General features: G+C 37.8%; 2 protein-coding genes across 2 annotated transcripts; both read left to right on the top strand.

Annotated features, from left to right (window-relative positions):
- Positions 1 to 7,253: 7,253 nt before the first annotated feature.
- Positions 7,254 to 12,719, top strand: LOC126789793 (cyclic nucleotide-gated ion channel 17-like). The gene is made up of 7 exons (XM_050515845.1): positions 7,254 to 7,555; positions 8,093 to 8,657; positions 9,482 to 9,691; positions 9,773 to 10,071; positions 10,494 to 10,605; positions 11,003 to 11,239; positions 11,652 to 12,719. Exons 1-7 carry the CDS (start codon positions 7,527 to 7,529, stop codon positions 12,372 to 12,374), a joined length of 2,175 nt encoding a protein of 724 aa, XP_050371802.1. The 5' UTR covers positions 7,254 to 7,526; the 3' UTR covers positions 12,375 to 12,719.
- A 339-nt stretch (positions 12,720 to 13,058) lies between these two features.
- LOC126789797 (uncharacterized) lies at positions 13,059 to 17,467 on the top strand. Its single transcript, XM_050515850.1, has 9 exons — positions 13,059 to 13,286; positions 13,479 to 13,635; positions 13,740 to 13,826; positions 14,391 to 14,518; positions 15,474 to 15,570; positions 15,675 to 15,752; positions 15,834 to 16,059; positions 16,470 to 16,693; positions 16,812 to 17,467. The coding sequence occupies exons 1-9, from the start codon at positions 13,105 to 13,107 to the stop codon at positions 16,833 to 16,835; spliced, it is 1,203 nt and encodes a 400-aa protein (XP_050371807.1). The 5' UTR covers positions 13,059 to 13,104; the 3' UTR covers positions 16,836 to 17,467.
- Positions 17,468 to 18,652: the final 1,185 nt, after the last annotated feature.

Here is an 18,652-nt window from a genome sequence, read left to right as displayed (position 1 = left end):
AAGTGAGTACTAGCAAATTACTAAGCTAATGTTTGTGTTTGCGTCAGGATTTAGGTATGAAAGAGAGCTAACAACACATTGAACTTTTGTACAAATGATATCTCTTTTACAGATCCATCTTAGAACTCTATTCTTTGAATCTTTTAGATATGTTCCTTTGACAGAATGTACAAGTTTCGGGTGAATTCAGTCTATACTATTCGCAAGACTTTATAGAGGAAAAGTATATTATACTGCCTTAATCAACCTATACACACTAATATCCTATATATAATCAGTAAACCTACACTTTAACCCTCAATTCTCTCCGTGATTCATGCCAACACTCCCCCTCAAGTTGGTGCATACATATCAACCATACCCAACTTGTTAAGTGAATCATAAAAGATCTTTTTAGACACTCATTTTGTGAGCATATCGGCAAGTTGCTCTTCTGTAGGAACAAAATGAAAACTAATGATTTTTGCGTCTAGCTTCTCCTTTATAAAGTGACGATCAACTTCCACATGTTTTGTACGATCATGTTGCACAGAATTCTGGGAAATATCAATAGCTGCTTTGTTGTCACAATACAGCTGCATAGCACACTTATGCTTAATACCCAAATCTTGTAGCAAATTTCTAAGCCATAATAATTCGCACACTCCCTGAGCCATACCTCTATATTCTGCTTCAGCACTAGATCGAGCTACCACTTTTTGTTTCTTACTCTTCCATGTAACAAGATTACCCCCAACAAAGATAAAGTACCCTGATGTAGATTGCAAATCTGTTATATTTCCAGCCCAATCTACATCCGTGAAGCCACAAACCTCAAAGATATTATTGTGATTAGAGAAGATTACTCCTCTCCCTGGAGCTGACTTTAAGTACCTCAAAATTCTTACAGCAGCATCCATGTGGTCCACATTGAGATTATGCATGAACTGACTCACTACACTCACTGCATACGCAACATCTGGTCTGGTATGTGATAAATAAATCAGACGTCCAACTAGCCTCTGATAACGAGGTTTTTCAGTAGGCACTTGATCTGGATACTCTGCTAACAGATGGTTCTGCTCAATAGGAATATTAATGAGAGTGCAATCCAACATACCGGTCTCTGTTAGTAGATCAATGATGTACTTCCTCTGACACAAATATATAACATCACTTCCCCGGGCTACCTCAATGCCCAATAAGTACTTGAGTGTTCCTAGGTCTTTCATCTCAAATTATGTGGTTAGCTGTTTCTGTAATCTATCCACCTCAATAGTATCATTCTCAGTAACTACCATATCATCAACATATATAATTAGGGCTGTTACCTTCCCTTGTTGATGTCTGAGAAATAATGTGTGGTCTGAATTACTCTGTCTGTAGCCAATTCTCCTCATGAATTGTGAGATTCTTCCAAACCAAGCACGAGGTGACTGTTTAAGACCATACAAAGATTTCTTCAATCTGCATACAAAGTTACTTGGAGAAGCGGCCGCATATCCCGGCGGAAGATCTATGTACACTTCTTCTGTAAGTTCTCCATGAAGGAATACATTCTTAACATCAAACTGTCTAAGTGGCCAGTTTAAGCTAGCAGCACAAGAGAGAAATACTCGAATAGTGCTTATCTTTGCAACAGGTGCAAATGTCTCATCATAGTCTATGTCATATGTCTGGGTGAACCCTTTTGCTACTAGGCGTGCTTTATACTGGCTCACTACCCATTTGGATTATGCTTCACTGTAAACACCCAACGACATCCCACACAATCTTCTTGCTATTTGGTGGAGATACAAGCTCCTAAGTATTGTTTTTTTGTAATGCTTCCATCTCTTCCTCTATTACTTTCCTCTATTTTGGATCTCTCAATGCATCATGCACTTTGTTAGGTACTGATACAATAGATATTTGATTCACAAATGATTCATATGACTTAGACAATCTTTTAGTAGGCATAAAATTTGCCACAGTATACTTAGTTTTAGCCTGAAGGGTAGGTTAATATTTTTTTGTTGGCTGACCCCGAGTAGACCTATTTGGCAAGACATATTGTCTACTATTAGCCTAACTAGTATTAGTCCCAATAGAATGACTAACCTCAGATGAGTGATCTTCCGTACCATGAGAGCATTGGTCAGGTGTATAAACAGTAGTACGAGAGACATGAGGAGCAGTTGTATTGTCATCTTCTGGTACCTAAATCTCTGGAGTGATTATACCGGAATCACCCGGTGGTGCATGTATAACGGACACATTGGTAATCTCAATTGATCCTGTCACCATATCTACTAACATACTTTTCTCCCCCTCTCCATGATACAACTCTTCAAAGTATGAATTTTCCCCCTGAAGAGTAGTATCAGAAGAGGGAAAATAACTCATGTCCTCAAAGAAAGTAACATCCATAGTGACATAGTATTTCCTGGTAGGCGGATGATATCACCGATACCCTTTCTGATGTCCGCCATACCCAACAAACATACATTTAACGGCCCGGGCATCCAACTTAGATCTCTGGTGTTTTGGAAGATGGACAAAAGCAACACAACCGAAAACACGGGCAGGAAGATTATGAAAAGAGGGTAAGGAAACATGAGATGCAAGCACCTCATATGAAACTTTTCCCTGAAGGACACGAGAGGGAAGACGATTAATGAGGTGGGCATAAGTTATGAGAACATCACCCCAAAGGTATTTGGGCATATGGGCACTAAAAAGAATACACCGAACCATGTCAAGTAAATGACGATTTTTCCTTTCAGAAACTCCAATCTGCTCAGATGTATAAGGACACGCTGTTTGATGAACAATTCTGTGTGTGTTAAGGAACTCCTGAAAGACATGATTCACATATTCCCCCCCCCCACATTATCAGAACGAAGAACTCTAACTGTGGCATTATATTGTGTTTGGACAGTGGTATAGAAGGCTTGAAAAGCGGGAAAAACCTCATCTTTAGTTTTGAGGAGAACAATCCATGAAAGACGGGTGCAATCATCAATAAATGACACATAATACCGCATCCCTGACACAATAGATTCTTTAGAGGGTCCCCAAACATGAGAATGAATTAATTTGAAAGGAAGAATACGTTTATTAGAAGTACTAGGGGAATAAGTAGAACGATGACTCTTGCCCAAAACACATGTCTCACAACGTAAAAGTGACTCATCCACACTAATAAACAAAGTAGGCATAGATTTTTTTCATAATACTAAAAGATGGATGCCCTAAGCGACGATGCCATAACCAAACTTCACTTATCTTGTCAGAAGTGGAGATTAAAGCGGTCTGAGACTGTGCCCCAGGTTTCTCCCCCACATATGTATGATCCAGATGAAACAACCGGTCCATCAGATACCCCCGACCAATTAACTCAACGGTGAGAAGATTCTGAATTATCACATACATCGGAAAAAATGTCACATAGCACTTAGCGTCAACGTTCAATTGGGGAACATATATCAAATGATGAGATAAAGCAGGTATATAGAGCACATTGTGAAGCTCTATTGTGGGAGTAATACAAACTGACCCTTTCCCTAATACGGGGAATGCCTCACCATTAACATTAGTAACATAGGGTACTGTGGAGGAGACAATATAGTAAAATAAGATTTGTCATAAGTCATATGATCAGACGCACCCGAATTAATAATCCATGTATCAAAACCAATAAAGTGAGAAATATTTAAAGCCATACCAATTTTTCTACAACCAGCTATGAATGCGGTAGGTATTGCTCCGTCTACTGTATGATGATCATGTCTAACCACACCATATATATCGGGTTCCTGGACGAATTGGATAGCAACTTTCGCTTTGGGACGATAATTAGGCCGCTTAGGCCGAAGGTGTGGATAAAACTTCCAACAGGTCACACGAGCATGGTTAGTATCATAACAATAAGAGCAAGGAGGGCGGGGCTGATTCCCGAAGCCTGGTGGTGGTCCTCGCTGATGAAGTAGAGTTGAAGTGGTCTGCTGAAGGGGTGGTGCTGAAGATCTGGCACGAACAGTAAGGCTGGAAACTTCAACTTGTGTCTGATGAAGGTTCTCTTGGTGAGATTCATCCTTACGGATATATGTAAAAGCTGTAAGTAGGATAGGGGGTTCGATCTGTCAGAGCAATTCCCCTTTCGCACTGTTATGCTTGGCGTCAAGACCTTTCATGAAATGGTGAACTCGCTCAAGCTCCTTCTCACGCTGGTACCAAACAATATCCTCTTGATGTTTGTTCATGCAAGGACGTTTCACATCAATCTCAGCCCAAATATTTTTTAGTTTGGTGAAATATTACGCCACCGGTTGCCCATCTTGTTGCATCGTCAAAGCGGTGTATATGAACTCATGAACCTGTATGAAAGCAGAGTCATTAGTATATAAGCCTTCAAGTGTCAGCCATATTGCATGCGCCGTGTCACATGCCTCCACCAGATCAATTATTTCTTCATTCATAGTTTTCCACAAGACCGACATCACAAGGCCATCATCGTCGTCCCACTTAGTGTAGGCAATAATATCATCTGCACTAGGAGCCGTAGTTACTCCAGTTACATGCCCCATCTTATGCATGCCTCGAAGATGAGCCGTCATAAGTCGCTTCCATTTACGGAAATTGGTCCCATTGAGTTTAGTTTCCCCAAAGGACCCATTGTCAGAACTCTTGACAGAACTTCAAATTTCGGAACATCAGCTTCGTCTCCAGAACCCATTGAAAATGAATTTGAAAAAAATTAGGAATTATACAGCGGAATTACCAAAAACCTGATATAAATCTGTCTTGAATGCACGTGCATTGTTGGTGAACCTACACGGACAATCAAGACTACCAATTCTGGGCCGGGTCAGATCCGGGTCGAGTCAAATCTGGGTCGGGTCAGATTAGGGTTGGTTCGAATTTGGGCCAGGCCGAGCGGGTCGATGCTGGGCCAGACCGGGCTGGTCGGATCCAAATCCGGAGCTCGGGCAGCAGCGATTTCAATGGCGAATGCGACGGCTTGATGCGGCGGTGCTGGTGGAGAGGAGGAGAGCTTGACGCGGCGACTCTGGTGGAGGATAGAGATGTCGCCGGTGGAATGCTTGCAGCGGCGGAAACCAAAGGAGAGGAGGAGAGCTCGATGTGAAGGCAGTGGCGGAGCGAGATCGAGGCGGCAAGGAGATCGGAGACCGGCGGTGATGCAGTCCCTCGAGGAGAAGCACGTCGGGAGATCGGGTGAGCACGTCAGGAAAGCGGGGACGAGTCGGATATACCGACTGATTATGCTTGCAGCGGTGGTGCAACCGGCTTGCTGACGTTGCCGAACCGCAAGGCTTGTGGCTTGCTGACGCCGTCGACGAACTCCAGGGAGGGTGGTAGCAAGCTCGGCTGACGAGCTCGCACCAAAAAACTGCAGAAAAAATAGAGCAATGCTCTGATACCAAGAGGAAAAGTATATTAAATTGCCTTAATCAACCTATACACACTAATATCCTATATATAATCAGTAAACCTACACTTTAACCCTCAATTTCCTCTGTGATTCACGCCAACATTTATATCCTAATAGTCATCTCAGCCATCAGTTGCATGAAATTTAATTTCATGATCGATGAAAGGACCTTTTAAAATTACTTCATGTATAACGCACTTTTTAACTACATAAATATGTTTATGTGGAAAGCATTGGATGCACTGGGGTTTTCAGGGAGTGGAAGATTGTTGAAGTGATTTGGGCCCTGTTTATGTGAATGACATAATTTAAAATGTGATTATTCATTTTAACAATATCTAACACTATTTATCGTATTATGGGGTCGCGTCGGAATTGACGATCTTAATCATCATAAAAATGTCATATTGACTTGGCGCATACCTCAAATAAAGTAGTGACACAACTCCGCCCAACTCCACTGATCTAAACTAAGAGTCTGAGACCAACGCCACTGCCACGACACTCCCTCCGTTGAATTTGCCACCATTGCACCTCTGCCGCCACAATCTAAAAGAAATGATAAAAAGGCATAAATGGCACATACACTCCTTAGTCAATATACCTCCAATTTTCTTTTATAAAATAGAAAAATGTTATTTAGACCTCTATATTCAAATTGCCCATTGTCCAATTAAATCAATAAAATATTATCCATACTTCCACAATTGTTAATTATATCTCCTTTAATTAGACCTCCATCACACTGATTTTTTTTCATTTAATTAGTTCTTAGTTTTGTCTAGATTCATAGCTAACTTGTTTGTTCAAAGTTACAATACATTACCAAATATATATTTCCACAAGTTCTTTAACATAATCATTTATAGTGGAACTAAAAAATAAAGTCACTGTAAACAAAAGCTAAAAACAATAAAAATTAATATTAATATAGTGTGCACATCATCTTTAAAAAAAAAAAATCAAAGTCAATGCCTACATATTAAATAACCTTTGAAATTGACATAAAATTTTACTTACTCATTGATTGTGAATGATTATGGATATCTTGTTCTTGGAAAATTTCATTGAAATAATCAAGGCAGTCTCGGTACATAGAGAATAATTGTCGAAATCTTCTATTAGCATTTCTTTCCCAATCCATGTTCTAAGCGCGGTAGGCTGGGAAGAAGATTTTATCCTGTTTAAGACTTATGTTGTACGTACGTGGAAAAACAGTTTAGATTGATTTTATTTTATTTTATATTTGTACTGTTAATATTTTTTTAGTCATTTTACATGTGTTGACTTTGTCAAGATTGACATGAAAAAAGAAAGAGGTGTCGGTGTCATTTTGGGAGGTATGAAAGAAGCTCTCAATTTTAGAAGTCGATCTAGAAATTGATTTTTTTAGAAGTGAAGCTGTATTAAACTAGCCATAATCTTTTTAAAAAATAAGAAACAATATTGCTTCTTGTTTAAATTTTTTTAATTAGAATTATGTAATTTAAATAATATTTTATTAACATATTTAAATATTAACGTGTCTACGTATTTAATCATGTTAAATTTGGACACTCGTCGGTGCTTCTCAAGTGAAAACTGATATCCGATGGCAGTGATCCAGAGATTTTTGGGTGAACTTGCTCTTAAGTCAAGTCACTCGTAAATTACCACAAAATATGGTCGAGCTTTAGTCAGTAATAATTGACAAAGCCAAGTGTGGGATGAGGACTATTAGCTCAATAATATAATAAAATGAAATCAGGAAAAATCCCATACCCACTAGTAGCAGTGAAAAGTATATAACCATGTGTGGACTGAATGAAGACAATCACAGGTCTATGGAATGACTGTAACAGTCAACACCAGTGTCTTGTTTGGCTTCCTCATTCTGAACACAAACTATTTGTTTACCAAGACAACTCACTTGCTCTATGGAATGAATTAGATTCCACTCCATACCCACCAAATCAAATCAATGTCACTCCCACTCTAACCCTCACACACTCTCTAACCTCAGATTTGGAAGTTACCATTAGCAGCATCCCATTTAAAGTTGCTGCCTTTATTGTTCTGGGTATGTTAAAATTCTGAAGAGCGGTTGGGTTTCAGCTTTCTTATTCTTCTGGGCATGGAATTGAAGAAAGAGAGGCTTGTCAGGTTATTTCTCACTCAAAGTTTTATCCTTTTCATCTCTGTTTTTTAAGGAGAAGTTGACCCAAGAAAGTTCTTAGAATTGTCTTTTTGTTTCTGTCTTTGTTCTGATGCTTATTTGGATTTTGAAGAAGAATTGAGTTACTTTTAGTCCTATGGTTACCCCAAAACTAAGCTTTCTCATTTGGGCATGCAATTTGGATTGTATTTGATGTTGGGTGTTCCAGTTTATCCAGAAATTAGGCCAAAGTCTAACATTGGATTGGTAATCGTTGTCTTCGGGTTTACTCTTGTTAGAGATTTTTGTTTCTTTGCTGAGGAAATACAGGAAACTTTGTTGTGTCGATTGAACTAGGTATCATGAACGAATTATAGTTTAATTGTGGGGATGAAAGTTGACTGTTAATTATGCTGAAGCTTTTCTTATGGCTCGAATTCTCTATAAGATAAGCGACTCTCTTTACAGAGATGATAATGTTTGCTGATAGAACAAGTAGTGTTTGGATACTCTAATACTTTACTAACCTTTTTTTATGTGCTTAGGTTTTATTCTGATCAAAAACACCATAGAGATTCTATATGGGACAGAACTGAACGTCTTGAAAAGTCAGCCTGTCAATATAAGGTTGCATCATCTTCATTGCTCAAATCTGATAATGAACTAGTGAGAGGCAGAAGCAGATTTGTTGAAACTTTCAGAATCGGGCATTCAAAGGTGTTTCCGGAGGACCATGAGCCATGGCGCAAAAAAATACTTGACCCAGGTAGTGAGTTAGTGCTGCAATGGAATCGAGTTTTCATTGTCTCATGCTTGGTTGCACTCTTTGTGGACCCGTTGTACTTTTACTTGCCCATGGCTGGAGGGAGTGGAAACAATTTTTGCATGAAGACAGACTTGAATTTGCGGATTGTTGTGACTTTATTCCGGACTATTGCGGATTTTTTCTATTTGCTCCACATGATTATAAAGTTTAGGACAGCTTATACTGCACCAAGTTCTCGAGTGTTTGGAAGGGGTGAACTTGTCATGGACCCAAAGAAGATTGCACAAAGATACATTAAATCCGACTTCTCTATTGATCTCATAGCCACATTGCCACTTCCTCAGGTACATATTTGGTGTATAATTCTGGAAATTTTACAGCCTTAAATCCACTCACTTAGTTGAAGTGTTTGAAATATCTAGCGTAGCATAATGCCATAATGTGAGTGAGAATGACAATGGGTCCATGACAAGGTTAATCTTGTTTGATTCCAAATTTTGTTGTGGATGACATGACAGGAGACAATGAATTCATGAGGAACTGAGAATCTATTAGGATATGTGTGAGGGCATCATCTGATAGGCAGGAGCAATAATCTTCCGTTTGCTTTTATTTTAAGTATGCACGTACTGAACCTGGGAGAAAATTCATCACTCATCCCTCTATGTGTTTCCTCACTTTCCTGCCTATCAACTATATATTTAGTTTGTATGGCATGTTTTTTTGGTGCATTTGCATCTAACGGAAGTATGATTTAGCTGCTGGAAGTCTAGATTATTTTATTATTTGATAAATAATAATGTTTACCTTGTCACTCAAAAGTTAGTCATATAAATTCAGTATCTACCTTGTGGACAGACTTTAGGCTTCTAATGTCGCTTTAAACTTCATAATTCAAGCTGTTTATATTTACTCTTTTAAGTGGAGCTTTTGTTTGACTTTATGGATGACACCAATATAATTATTGAAGCAGTATACAGAAACTCTGTGGGGATATATGACAAGTGTATTTTCATTTTGACCTAAAATGGAGATTGTGAAAACTAGCACCCCCATTAAACCATACTACAATGTTAGATTCAAGATCATAAGATATTAGAGTTTGGTCTCTTTTGTGCTTTCCTTGGGTGAGAAAGGTAATTACAGCTAATTCACATATTTTGTACAGATAGTCATCTGGTTTATCATACCTCCCCAAAATGCTCAAACGGATAACACCAACAATGCGCTTGCGCTAATTGTTCTCCTCCAGTACATTCCCAGATTATATCTGATTTTCCCTTTAAGTTTGCAATTAATCAAAGCAACTGGCGTGGTGACAAAAACTGCTTGGGCAGGGGCTGCATATAATCTGCTATTGTACATGCTGGCCAGCCATGTAAGTTAGATTGTATCTTGTCCTCTTTCTCTGTACCCGTCCCTAATTTCTGAAAGGATATAACATTTTCATGCTGTTCAGGTTTTGGGGGCCGCATGGTATCTGCTATCTATTGACCGGTATGCCTCATGCTGGAAGTCATTTTGTGACAAAGAACTCAGCACCCCAAAATGCTTGCCTAAATATTTAGATTGTGATAGTGTCAACCAAATTGATCATGTGACATGGGCAAATAGTACACATGTTTTTGATAACTGCAATCCTGAAAGTAAAATATTCAAATATGGAATATTTGAAAGTGCACTGACGAAAAATGCTGTCTCCTCTAAGTTCATCACAAAGTACTTCTATTGCCTATGGTGGGGTTTACAACAACTAAGGTATGGGGACTGTGCTTTTCTAAACCAGAAAAAATGATTTAATAAGAGCCAGTTTATTCTAATTACAATAACATCATCAGGACTGCTATTCTGAGGTTAATATAATCATTCGTGATTTTGTCATGTTGATTACGAATTGTGTCTATCATGTTTGTTTTTCTTTTGCTTTATGAAACATGCACTGGATTTTGATGGGCTGGAATATGTATTGTCTAGTATTCATGGGATCAATTACCAGTATGAGTATAATTCACAACTATATGATCAGTAGTATGCTAAACTCTGGAGAAATCTACCGAGAACAGTTCTACAGAAAATTACACAGGTCTTTAATTGATGATAAGTAAGTGAATAACAGTAAAAATTTTCAGTCTGTTAATCAATAGAGCATGATTCGTATTGTTCCTTTCTTATTCTCCCAGTTCATATGGGCAAAATTTAACGACGAGCACTTTTATTGGAGAGACATCATTTGCCATTCTCATCGCCATCGTAGGGCTTGTCTTATTTGCCCACTTAATTGGGAATATGCAGGTATTGGGGAAGTTTTTTGCCTTCTTCTTTCACTTTAATGCTTGATGAAGTCTTTCACATGTTTCGTTCACTTTGTAGCTGCTAAATGAATTTGTCTACACTGTAGGATAGAAATAGTAGCCTGTAAATTTCATAAAAATGCCATACTTTTCTTGTGTACCACTGCTTAAGTTCTGATACAATAGTTTGCATAATGACACCGTTGCTTTGTTGGGTAATTGCTGTTATAGTTCTGGAGTTGGATTACTAATTGTTAATTGATTGTTCGTAATATGATATGCTTATATTTATAATTGCATTTATTGTAATTAACAATTCAGTTACCTAAAAGTGATATTTTATATGAGATGATGCGTTTTAGATTAACTCAAGCTTAGAGATTGTCTTTTTATCGTAGACCTATCTCCAATCAATAACTGTGAGGCTTGAGGAGTGGAGGCTTAAGAGAAGAGACACTGAGGAATGGATGGGGCATCGTCAACTCCCTATAGATTTGAGACAACGTGTTCGACGATTTGTCCAATACAAGTGGCTGGCGACTCGAGGAGTTGATGAAGAAACCATCCTTCATGGCTTACCTGCTGATCTTCGCCGTGATATTCAACGACACCTATGCTTAGATCTTGTTCGACGAGTACGGCTCTCCTTAAGAATTTTTCTTGCATGCCTTACCGTTATCCTTTGTCCTGTGCTATTCAAATTATAGAATAAGAGAATTGCTTGAAGGTGTAGTTGGGGCATACCACTAGAGAGGTTTCTTTTTATTGGCATTTCAAAGTACCCTATATGCATGTGCAAAATACAGTAGAACCAAGGCTCATATTCTCACTTCATGTTGGAATATGATTAAAGTTTATTAAGTTAATGGAACTGGCATAAAACTTAGTGTACTCACTGTACTGCCTCTGAAATGGTTTGCTACATTATTCAACAATGATGAGTTTATTAGTAAATGTTGTGACTATCTAACTATATGCATGCACTGTGAGCTATAAGCCTATAATGATACTGCTTTGTATACTCATTCCCTTTATTTTTAAATGCAGGTACCCTTCTTCTCAGAGATGGATGATCAGCTTCTTGATGCAATTTGTGAGCGTCTTGTATCTTCCCTAAGCACGGCAGACACTTATATTGTCAGAGAGGGTGACCCTGTCACAGAAATGCTTTTCATTATTAGAGGTACACTTGATAGTTCTACAACTAATGGAGGGCGGACAGGTTTCTTCAATTCAATAACATTAAGACCTGGGGACTTCTGTGGTGAGGAGCTACTTGCATGGGCACTGCTCCCAAAATCTACTGTCAACATGCCTTCTTCAACAAGAACAGTCATAGCACTTTCTGAAGTTGAAGCTTTTGCATTGCGAGCTGAAGATCTGAAATTTGTGGCCAACCAATTTAGACGCCTGCACAGCAAGAAGCTGCAGCACACCTTTCGGTTTTACTCTCACCATTGGAGAACATGGGCAGCATGCTTCATACAGGCTGCTTGGCGTCGCCACAAGAGAAGAATGATAGCAAAAGATCTCAGCTTGAGAGAATCCTTTGCTTTGGAAGAGAAAGTAGCTTATGAGACTGCAGAAGAGGAAGAAGAAGAATTTGAACCAAGTTCCAATGCTTCCCAAGCAAAAATGAATCTGGGGATCACTCTGCTGGCCAAAAGGTTTGCTGCAAACACAAGGAGGGGTGCTCAAAAGATCAAAGATGATATGCCGAGGTTACCAAAACCTGCGGAACCTGACTTCTCCACTGAGCCTGAATATTAGTTGCTTGAATCAGACTATCGTTCAATATAGCTGTATATTTTCTGATATGATATGGGTGAAAATCGTGATTTCTTGACATCAGAATCCTTTTAGTTGGGACTGTATACTAGAAGGGTCCTCACTAATCCCCGCTGCTGATTGCTGCAAATTGCCGTAGGAGCTTGGAATGTTATAGAAGTTGAAGTTGACTGTTTTATGATACAAGATTGTAGATTAACTAAGCTGTTGTCACTTCAAAATATGAGGGCAATAGTTGTTAGTTTGTTGCCATAAACTAAATTGCAAATTATGTATGACCTGAATATGTATGAAAGGTCTTCTATCTGGTCTTTTGGCTCAGACTGATGTCTAACTTTGACGAAGAAACTTTCCCTCCCAGCTGATCCAGATTTCCAGAATGGAGAAGCTGGTGAAACCGAGTCATGTCTTAACGCTAGACTTGATGCACCTTGGAACTGAAAGCCTTACCATTCATAGTCGATGAAAACCTTGGAATCTCCTTTAATGAGTCCAAGAAACAAGAACATTTGTATCTCTCGACCTTCTGGTTGGACTTCTTTGGGTAAAAAGAAATTACACTAAAAAAAGAAATTAACCACTCTTTGTGTGGCTGTCACTTTCATACAAAAGTCAAGTCTATCTGCCATCACTGCATAAGGTACTCTCTCTCTCTCAGAGCTCTTATAAATTGGTTTCGAGTAAATTTCATGAAGAATGTAGAAGGGTAGAAATGTGGAAACCAGTGGGAAGCATTCTGTTGCTGTTTCTTTGTCTGGTTCTGCTATTTTCCACGGTCCGTGTCTCTGATCTGCATAACCCACTCTCCAGATTCCGAACCCATTTCTCCTTTCACCCTTTTTACTTCAATTCCAGTCACCACCTGCTTCACAATTTTAATGTCTCTCCCGTCAGGTCCCTATTTGCTCTGAATTACTAAATTTCCATTTTATTTTGATGTCACCCAGAAACATCCCATGTTAAAGTTTCAGTTTTGTATATGAAGTTAGTTTTCTGTTGGTATATTATGTTGATGCACATGCTATAATGCCTGTAATTTGGAAGTATTTTATTAATACAAGCATATCTTGTTCGAAATGTATGCAGAAAGTTGGATAGAATAGTTGCAGCATCTTCAATGCCTATTACCCCAATAATAAATTTGAGGAAGGACCGGTTTCTTGAGGGGCCTGTGTTACAAGAATATACATTTGCTGAAAATTCTGTTCCTTTCAATAGCTGTCATGCTTCTACCATTGTTGAGGTGAAGGAATTTTCATCAACTATGAAAGGGTTGTGTTAGTTCTTTGATCTCTTTACATTTGGGGTACAAGTTGAATAAATGAGTGATTGATGTTGTTTATGTAGGTAGATAAAGATCATTTTCTGGTTGCCTATTTTGGAGGGTCATCAGAGGGAGCTCCTGATGTGAAAATTTGGTTGCAGACTTACAAGGTAACCTTTCTATGCAACCAGTGGGGATTATGAAACATACTATTTATCTTTGATTACTATAATGTCGGATGTGTGTGCCTCTGTGTACATGTGAATGTGGATTCTGCTTGCGTACATTGAGTTATGAGTATCAACTTTCGTAGTAGTATGACGTCTGTATTTGTCAATGCGACAAATATCTGTATCCACTTAGGTAGTAGTATGACATCTGTATTTGTCAATGTAACAAGTATCTGTGCTGTTGTTAGATAGATCTCTTACTGTTTAACTGTATACATATTCTGGATGATAACATCTACTCGGTGAACATTAAAATTGACACAAAACTAATTTACGTCTGTCATGGATTCGCTTTGATTCTAAGAAAACATTTCATCTACTTTTGTCCACATTGTTGCTCATTGTCCTGTTTATGTATCTTTTCCTTGGATATAGAGTATTGAATGGACGGCAACTGAAGTTTTATTATTAGTGCTGATATATTTGCTGTTGTATTCCTTGGTAACGTTCTGAACTTTTATGTTATCGGTTCAAACTAAGAATAGATTTATTCTTTATTGGCAGAATGGCAATTGGCAGCCTCCTGCGATTGCTGATGAAGAACCAGATGTTCCATTGTGGAACCCCGTATTATTCAAACTTCCATCAGAAGAGCTGCTGTTGTTCTATAAAATAGGACAAGAGGTTCAAAAGTAAATTTGTCCTAGAAGTTTGCAATCCAGTTTTAGTGTTTACTATATAATCTTCAGTTTTGTTCAATGTTGTCCTGGTATCTCTGACACAAATATTATGTTCATAAGTTGCCAACTATTTAGTAATTTTTGAATGCTACAAAGCTAATTGTCCAAAACAAAAACCAGAGGAATGAGAGTTTTCTGCAGCATTTGAAATCATTGCCATGGCATCTATATGAATTACAAACAAATATTATATCATGTTGGGAAAAACTAAATTAGCTAGAAAGTCCCTTTAGAAAAAAACCTGAACCTTTGGTTGTAGGAGGTGTTATACTTAGAAAAGAGAACTAGCTGGACCAAACTATATTTCTTTTTCGGTTGAAACAAGATATGGATATAAGTGTTCTTTTTTTTTTTTTGCATATTGAATCCTATTTTTACTCTTAAGGTTGGTGGAGGTGATGAAGCACATAATCTATCTGAGACATAAAAGATTGAGCGAAAACCTTAGACTGCAAATGCTATAACTTATAAACCAACTGGGCATCATATTATGAACCCCTTTGCCTAATTTATATGCCAGTATGTATATCTTGGTTTGAGCTTAAGAGCTTCTATTCATATTAAGCTTCTAGGCTTCTACTTAAAAATTAATGATTTTCCATTGACTTCCATGCTTAGCTATAGTTCATTTACATAGTTTCCCTCTCCATGATATCCTTCAAAATTTTGAATTAAAAGAGTTCTGTGTTTGTATCCTTGATAAAAATTCATGGAAAAGTTTTTAACTTTTTTATTGCCTAGTTAGATAAATCCCAGACAGAGCTTTTTTTTCATTTATCAAGAATAGCTTATAGCCAACTTAAGTAATGAAGTAATAATGTTTTAATGGTTTATAATCATGCACCATAAGATTTCAACTAGATGTTTTGTTTGCTGGCTTCTGATGACTTTCTGCTTGATTTTGAAGATGGAGTGGATGCATGAAGAGGTCATATGACAAAGGTGTTACCTGGACAGAAAGAGAACAACTTCCTCCTGGTATCTTAGGACCAATAAAAAATAAGGTATTACTGGAATTCATAGGTTGGATGTTGGTACATGTGATCAAATGTGACTCGTGGTCGATACTAAGAGACAAAACCATCTCTCTAATTTTCTTATTCCTCAGCCTATCCTGCTGGAAAATGGAGATTTGCTCTGTGGATCCTCCGTTGAAAGTTGGAACTCTTGGGGGGCATGGGTGGAGGTTGTTATGGAACTCTATTAGGTAGAGTGGTTACATCTTCCTGAGTTTTGGTTTGTTGGCTGACATTATTTGAATCAACAGGTAGCGACTGATTCTGTTAGATCTTGGAGAAAGTATGGTCCTATTTACATTGAAAATGAAACTCTCAGTGTGATTCAGCCAGTTCCTTATCAGACTGCAAAAGGGACCTTGCGTCTTTTAATGCGATCCTTTGATCACATCGGTAGAGTTTGTATGTCGGAATCCCATGATGGTGGCCAAAACTGGGAATTTGCAAAACCTATCGATCTCCCCAATCCAAACTCAGGTTGGCTTATTATCAATTCTTACATGTTCAATATATATAAGAACATTGAAAAGGTACAATCATATATAAGAACATTGAAAATGCACAATATGTTCAACTGGAAATTTAAAATGGAGTTTTATTGTAGCATAAAGTTCTTACATTTTTTATAGTATTTATAAGGATATTCAAAATGTAACTATTTTTAACTGGAAATTCAAATTGGAGTTCATTTTCTGAATGGAGATTAATTGTAGCAGCAGGTGCAGTTGGTAACTCAATCAATGTGATTTTGCTGTTGTTAGTTTCTTTAGTATTTCTGTTTATATAAAATCAAAGGTAAACTAACCTAAATGAGTGCATGCGCATGGGCTAAATCTTGTCGTTCAGTTCTGATACTCAATCTTGCTTACTGAAATTCACCCAATTAGGTATTGATGGTGTAAAGTTAAGAGATGGCTCTATTTTACTTGCATATAATACAATCTCAAGGGGTGTACTTAAAGTTGCGCTCTCCGATGACGATGGGGACCAATGGCGTGATGTTTTGACACTGGAGGATGATCTGGAAATGGAGTTCTCATATCCTGCTGTTATTCAAGCTAGTGATGGGTGTGTTCACATAACTTACACTTATAATAGAACACAAGTCAAGGTACTTCTTCGATCTCATCATTTGGTAGATTCAGTAATGGAGACTGTACCATTTGTTAGTTTAATCTGCTTTGTCGCTACATAAGACATCTAATTTCTCATTCCCTTTCTCTTGGCAGCATGTTGTCCTTAAACCAAATTGATGCAATGGAATTATGGAAGAGAACAAAGGGAACAAGAACACAAGAATACAGGACTCTATTGTGGCACAATTTTTGCAGCTGACTGAGCAGAGTATCAGTAAATCTCAACACGTAATTTGTATTGTGACACTTCTTTAAATTGCTGAAAAATTAAAATTCTCTGCAGCCAAGATTTATGTACAACAGAAGGAACCTTTGATCCACAACCTTGGTTTGTGTATTTCCAAGTTTCCAACAGTTCTATTTCACTATCAAAGACACCTACAATTCAGTTATTGGGTCAGGGTGTTGAATTTCATCAAGATTTATAATCCATCAGCCACTTGGGCCTTAGCTCTACGGTAGAAACCACCAAGGCACCAACACAACAAATGGACTTTGAAACCACAAATAGTCAAATACTGATCAATCAAGCAATATCGTACGTTGGGGAACATCAAATATCTGATGTATCGTAATTTCACCCGCAACTTACGCTATTAGTAATGTAGCTTGTTTGTTACCACTGTTTACTGTAGAACTCTTCAACTGTTATCTTTGTCACTGCTTTGTTAAAGTTAAATTGGCTACTTTCGAGCATTTTTTACTAATTGGTGCATGATAGAATGAGTGTAGTACGGAGTTTAGGTTTTATGTTTCTCTATTGTATTATTTAGTTTCATTATCATGAGGAAAGTCGCACCGGCCCATTAAATAAAAAGGAAAAAAAAGGTTGGTTACCTCTCATGTATTGCTAGGGCAAAAAATCAATATTATGTATGGTATATTACTCCACGCTAATGTAATGGCTACTCAGATACTGATTTCTTCTGATTACTGCTGCTTGAATCTGGATCACAACGTTGTACACTGTCATCATCACTCTTTGCCAGCTTGAATGAATCACATTGAATGCCCTAGCACTTAGGGCATCTGTAACTTCATTTCACACTCATCTTGTTAACCATTCTTTGTCGATCAATCATCTAGGCAATCAAATTCGATTTATTTAGCCTTAGGAAACGAATTTCTGATAATGAAACATGTGACAAAATGATTGTTCATGGTATCAAATATTTTGAGCAGAATTTCTAAGAACTTCGAAATTAAACATATTTGGATAAGGATGCACCAACCAATACTGGACACTCAATTGAGATATCAAGCTGAAATGAAACTCTTCCACTCAATATGTTAATGCTCTTAATTTTTATTTTCTGGGTGTAGGTTATACCTTTGTAGTATGGATTTATCTGTGTTATGTAATTATTTACTATAATTAAAAGAGTAACATGATAAAAATAGTTCAGGTAATTTTTGTCATGTAAAGTTTCCTTATTGAACATTAGCATCAACCCTATACACAACGTGTGGACAATTGTTTTTTTTTTTAAATCCAACTATAGAGAGGATAACTACCTACCTGATTTTTTTTAGTGAGAAATGACTAATTCATTAATCAAGGGACAAACCCAATTACAAAACTTGCAAATTCAAGGCAAAAACAAAATAAAGAGCATGTGTCTCCAACTCGACCAATCTCGAAAGAGTGGTAGAAGACCAATGGCCCGCTAATCTATGAGCCGGAGACTCTACAACCGAATACAACAAAACAACAAAAATAACTAAACCACCGCACCAACTACTCATGCTTGCAAGCAATGTCGTTGTCGTCCCTGCTAGCAGCAACAAAGTAATGAGCAGTAACAAATTAAAATGAAGATTTCCAAAAAAACTGATGCCAACCATATCCCAGTACACATATCATATAGAAACACATCACCGAGAGGAAGAACTAACTCGAATCAATACCATCCCATTCCCCATCAGAACCCAAG

This window comes from Argentina anserina, chromosome 4, assembly GCF_933775445.1.
Source record: "Argentina anserina chromosome 4, drPotAnse1.1, whole genome shotgun sequence".
In the NCBI taxonomy this organism is placed as follows: Eukaryota; Viridiplantae; Streptophyta; class Magnoliopsida; order Rosales; family Rosaceae; genus Argentina; species Argentina anserina.
The sequence above is the reverse complement of the archived record's forward strand: the minus strand, read 5'-3'. Positions and strand labels throughout refer to the sequence as shown.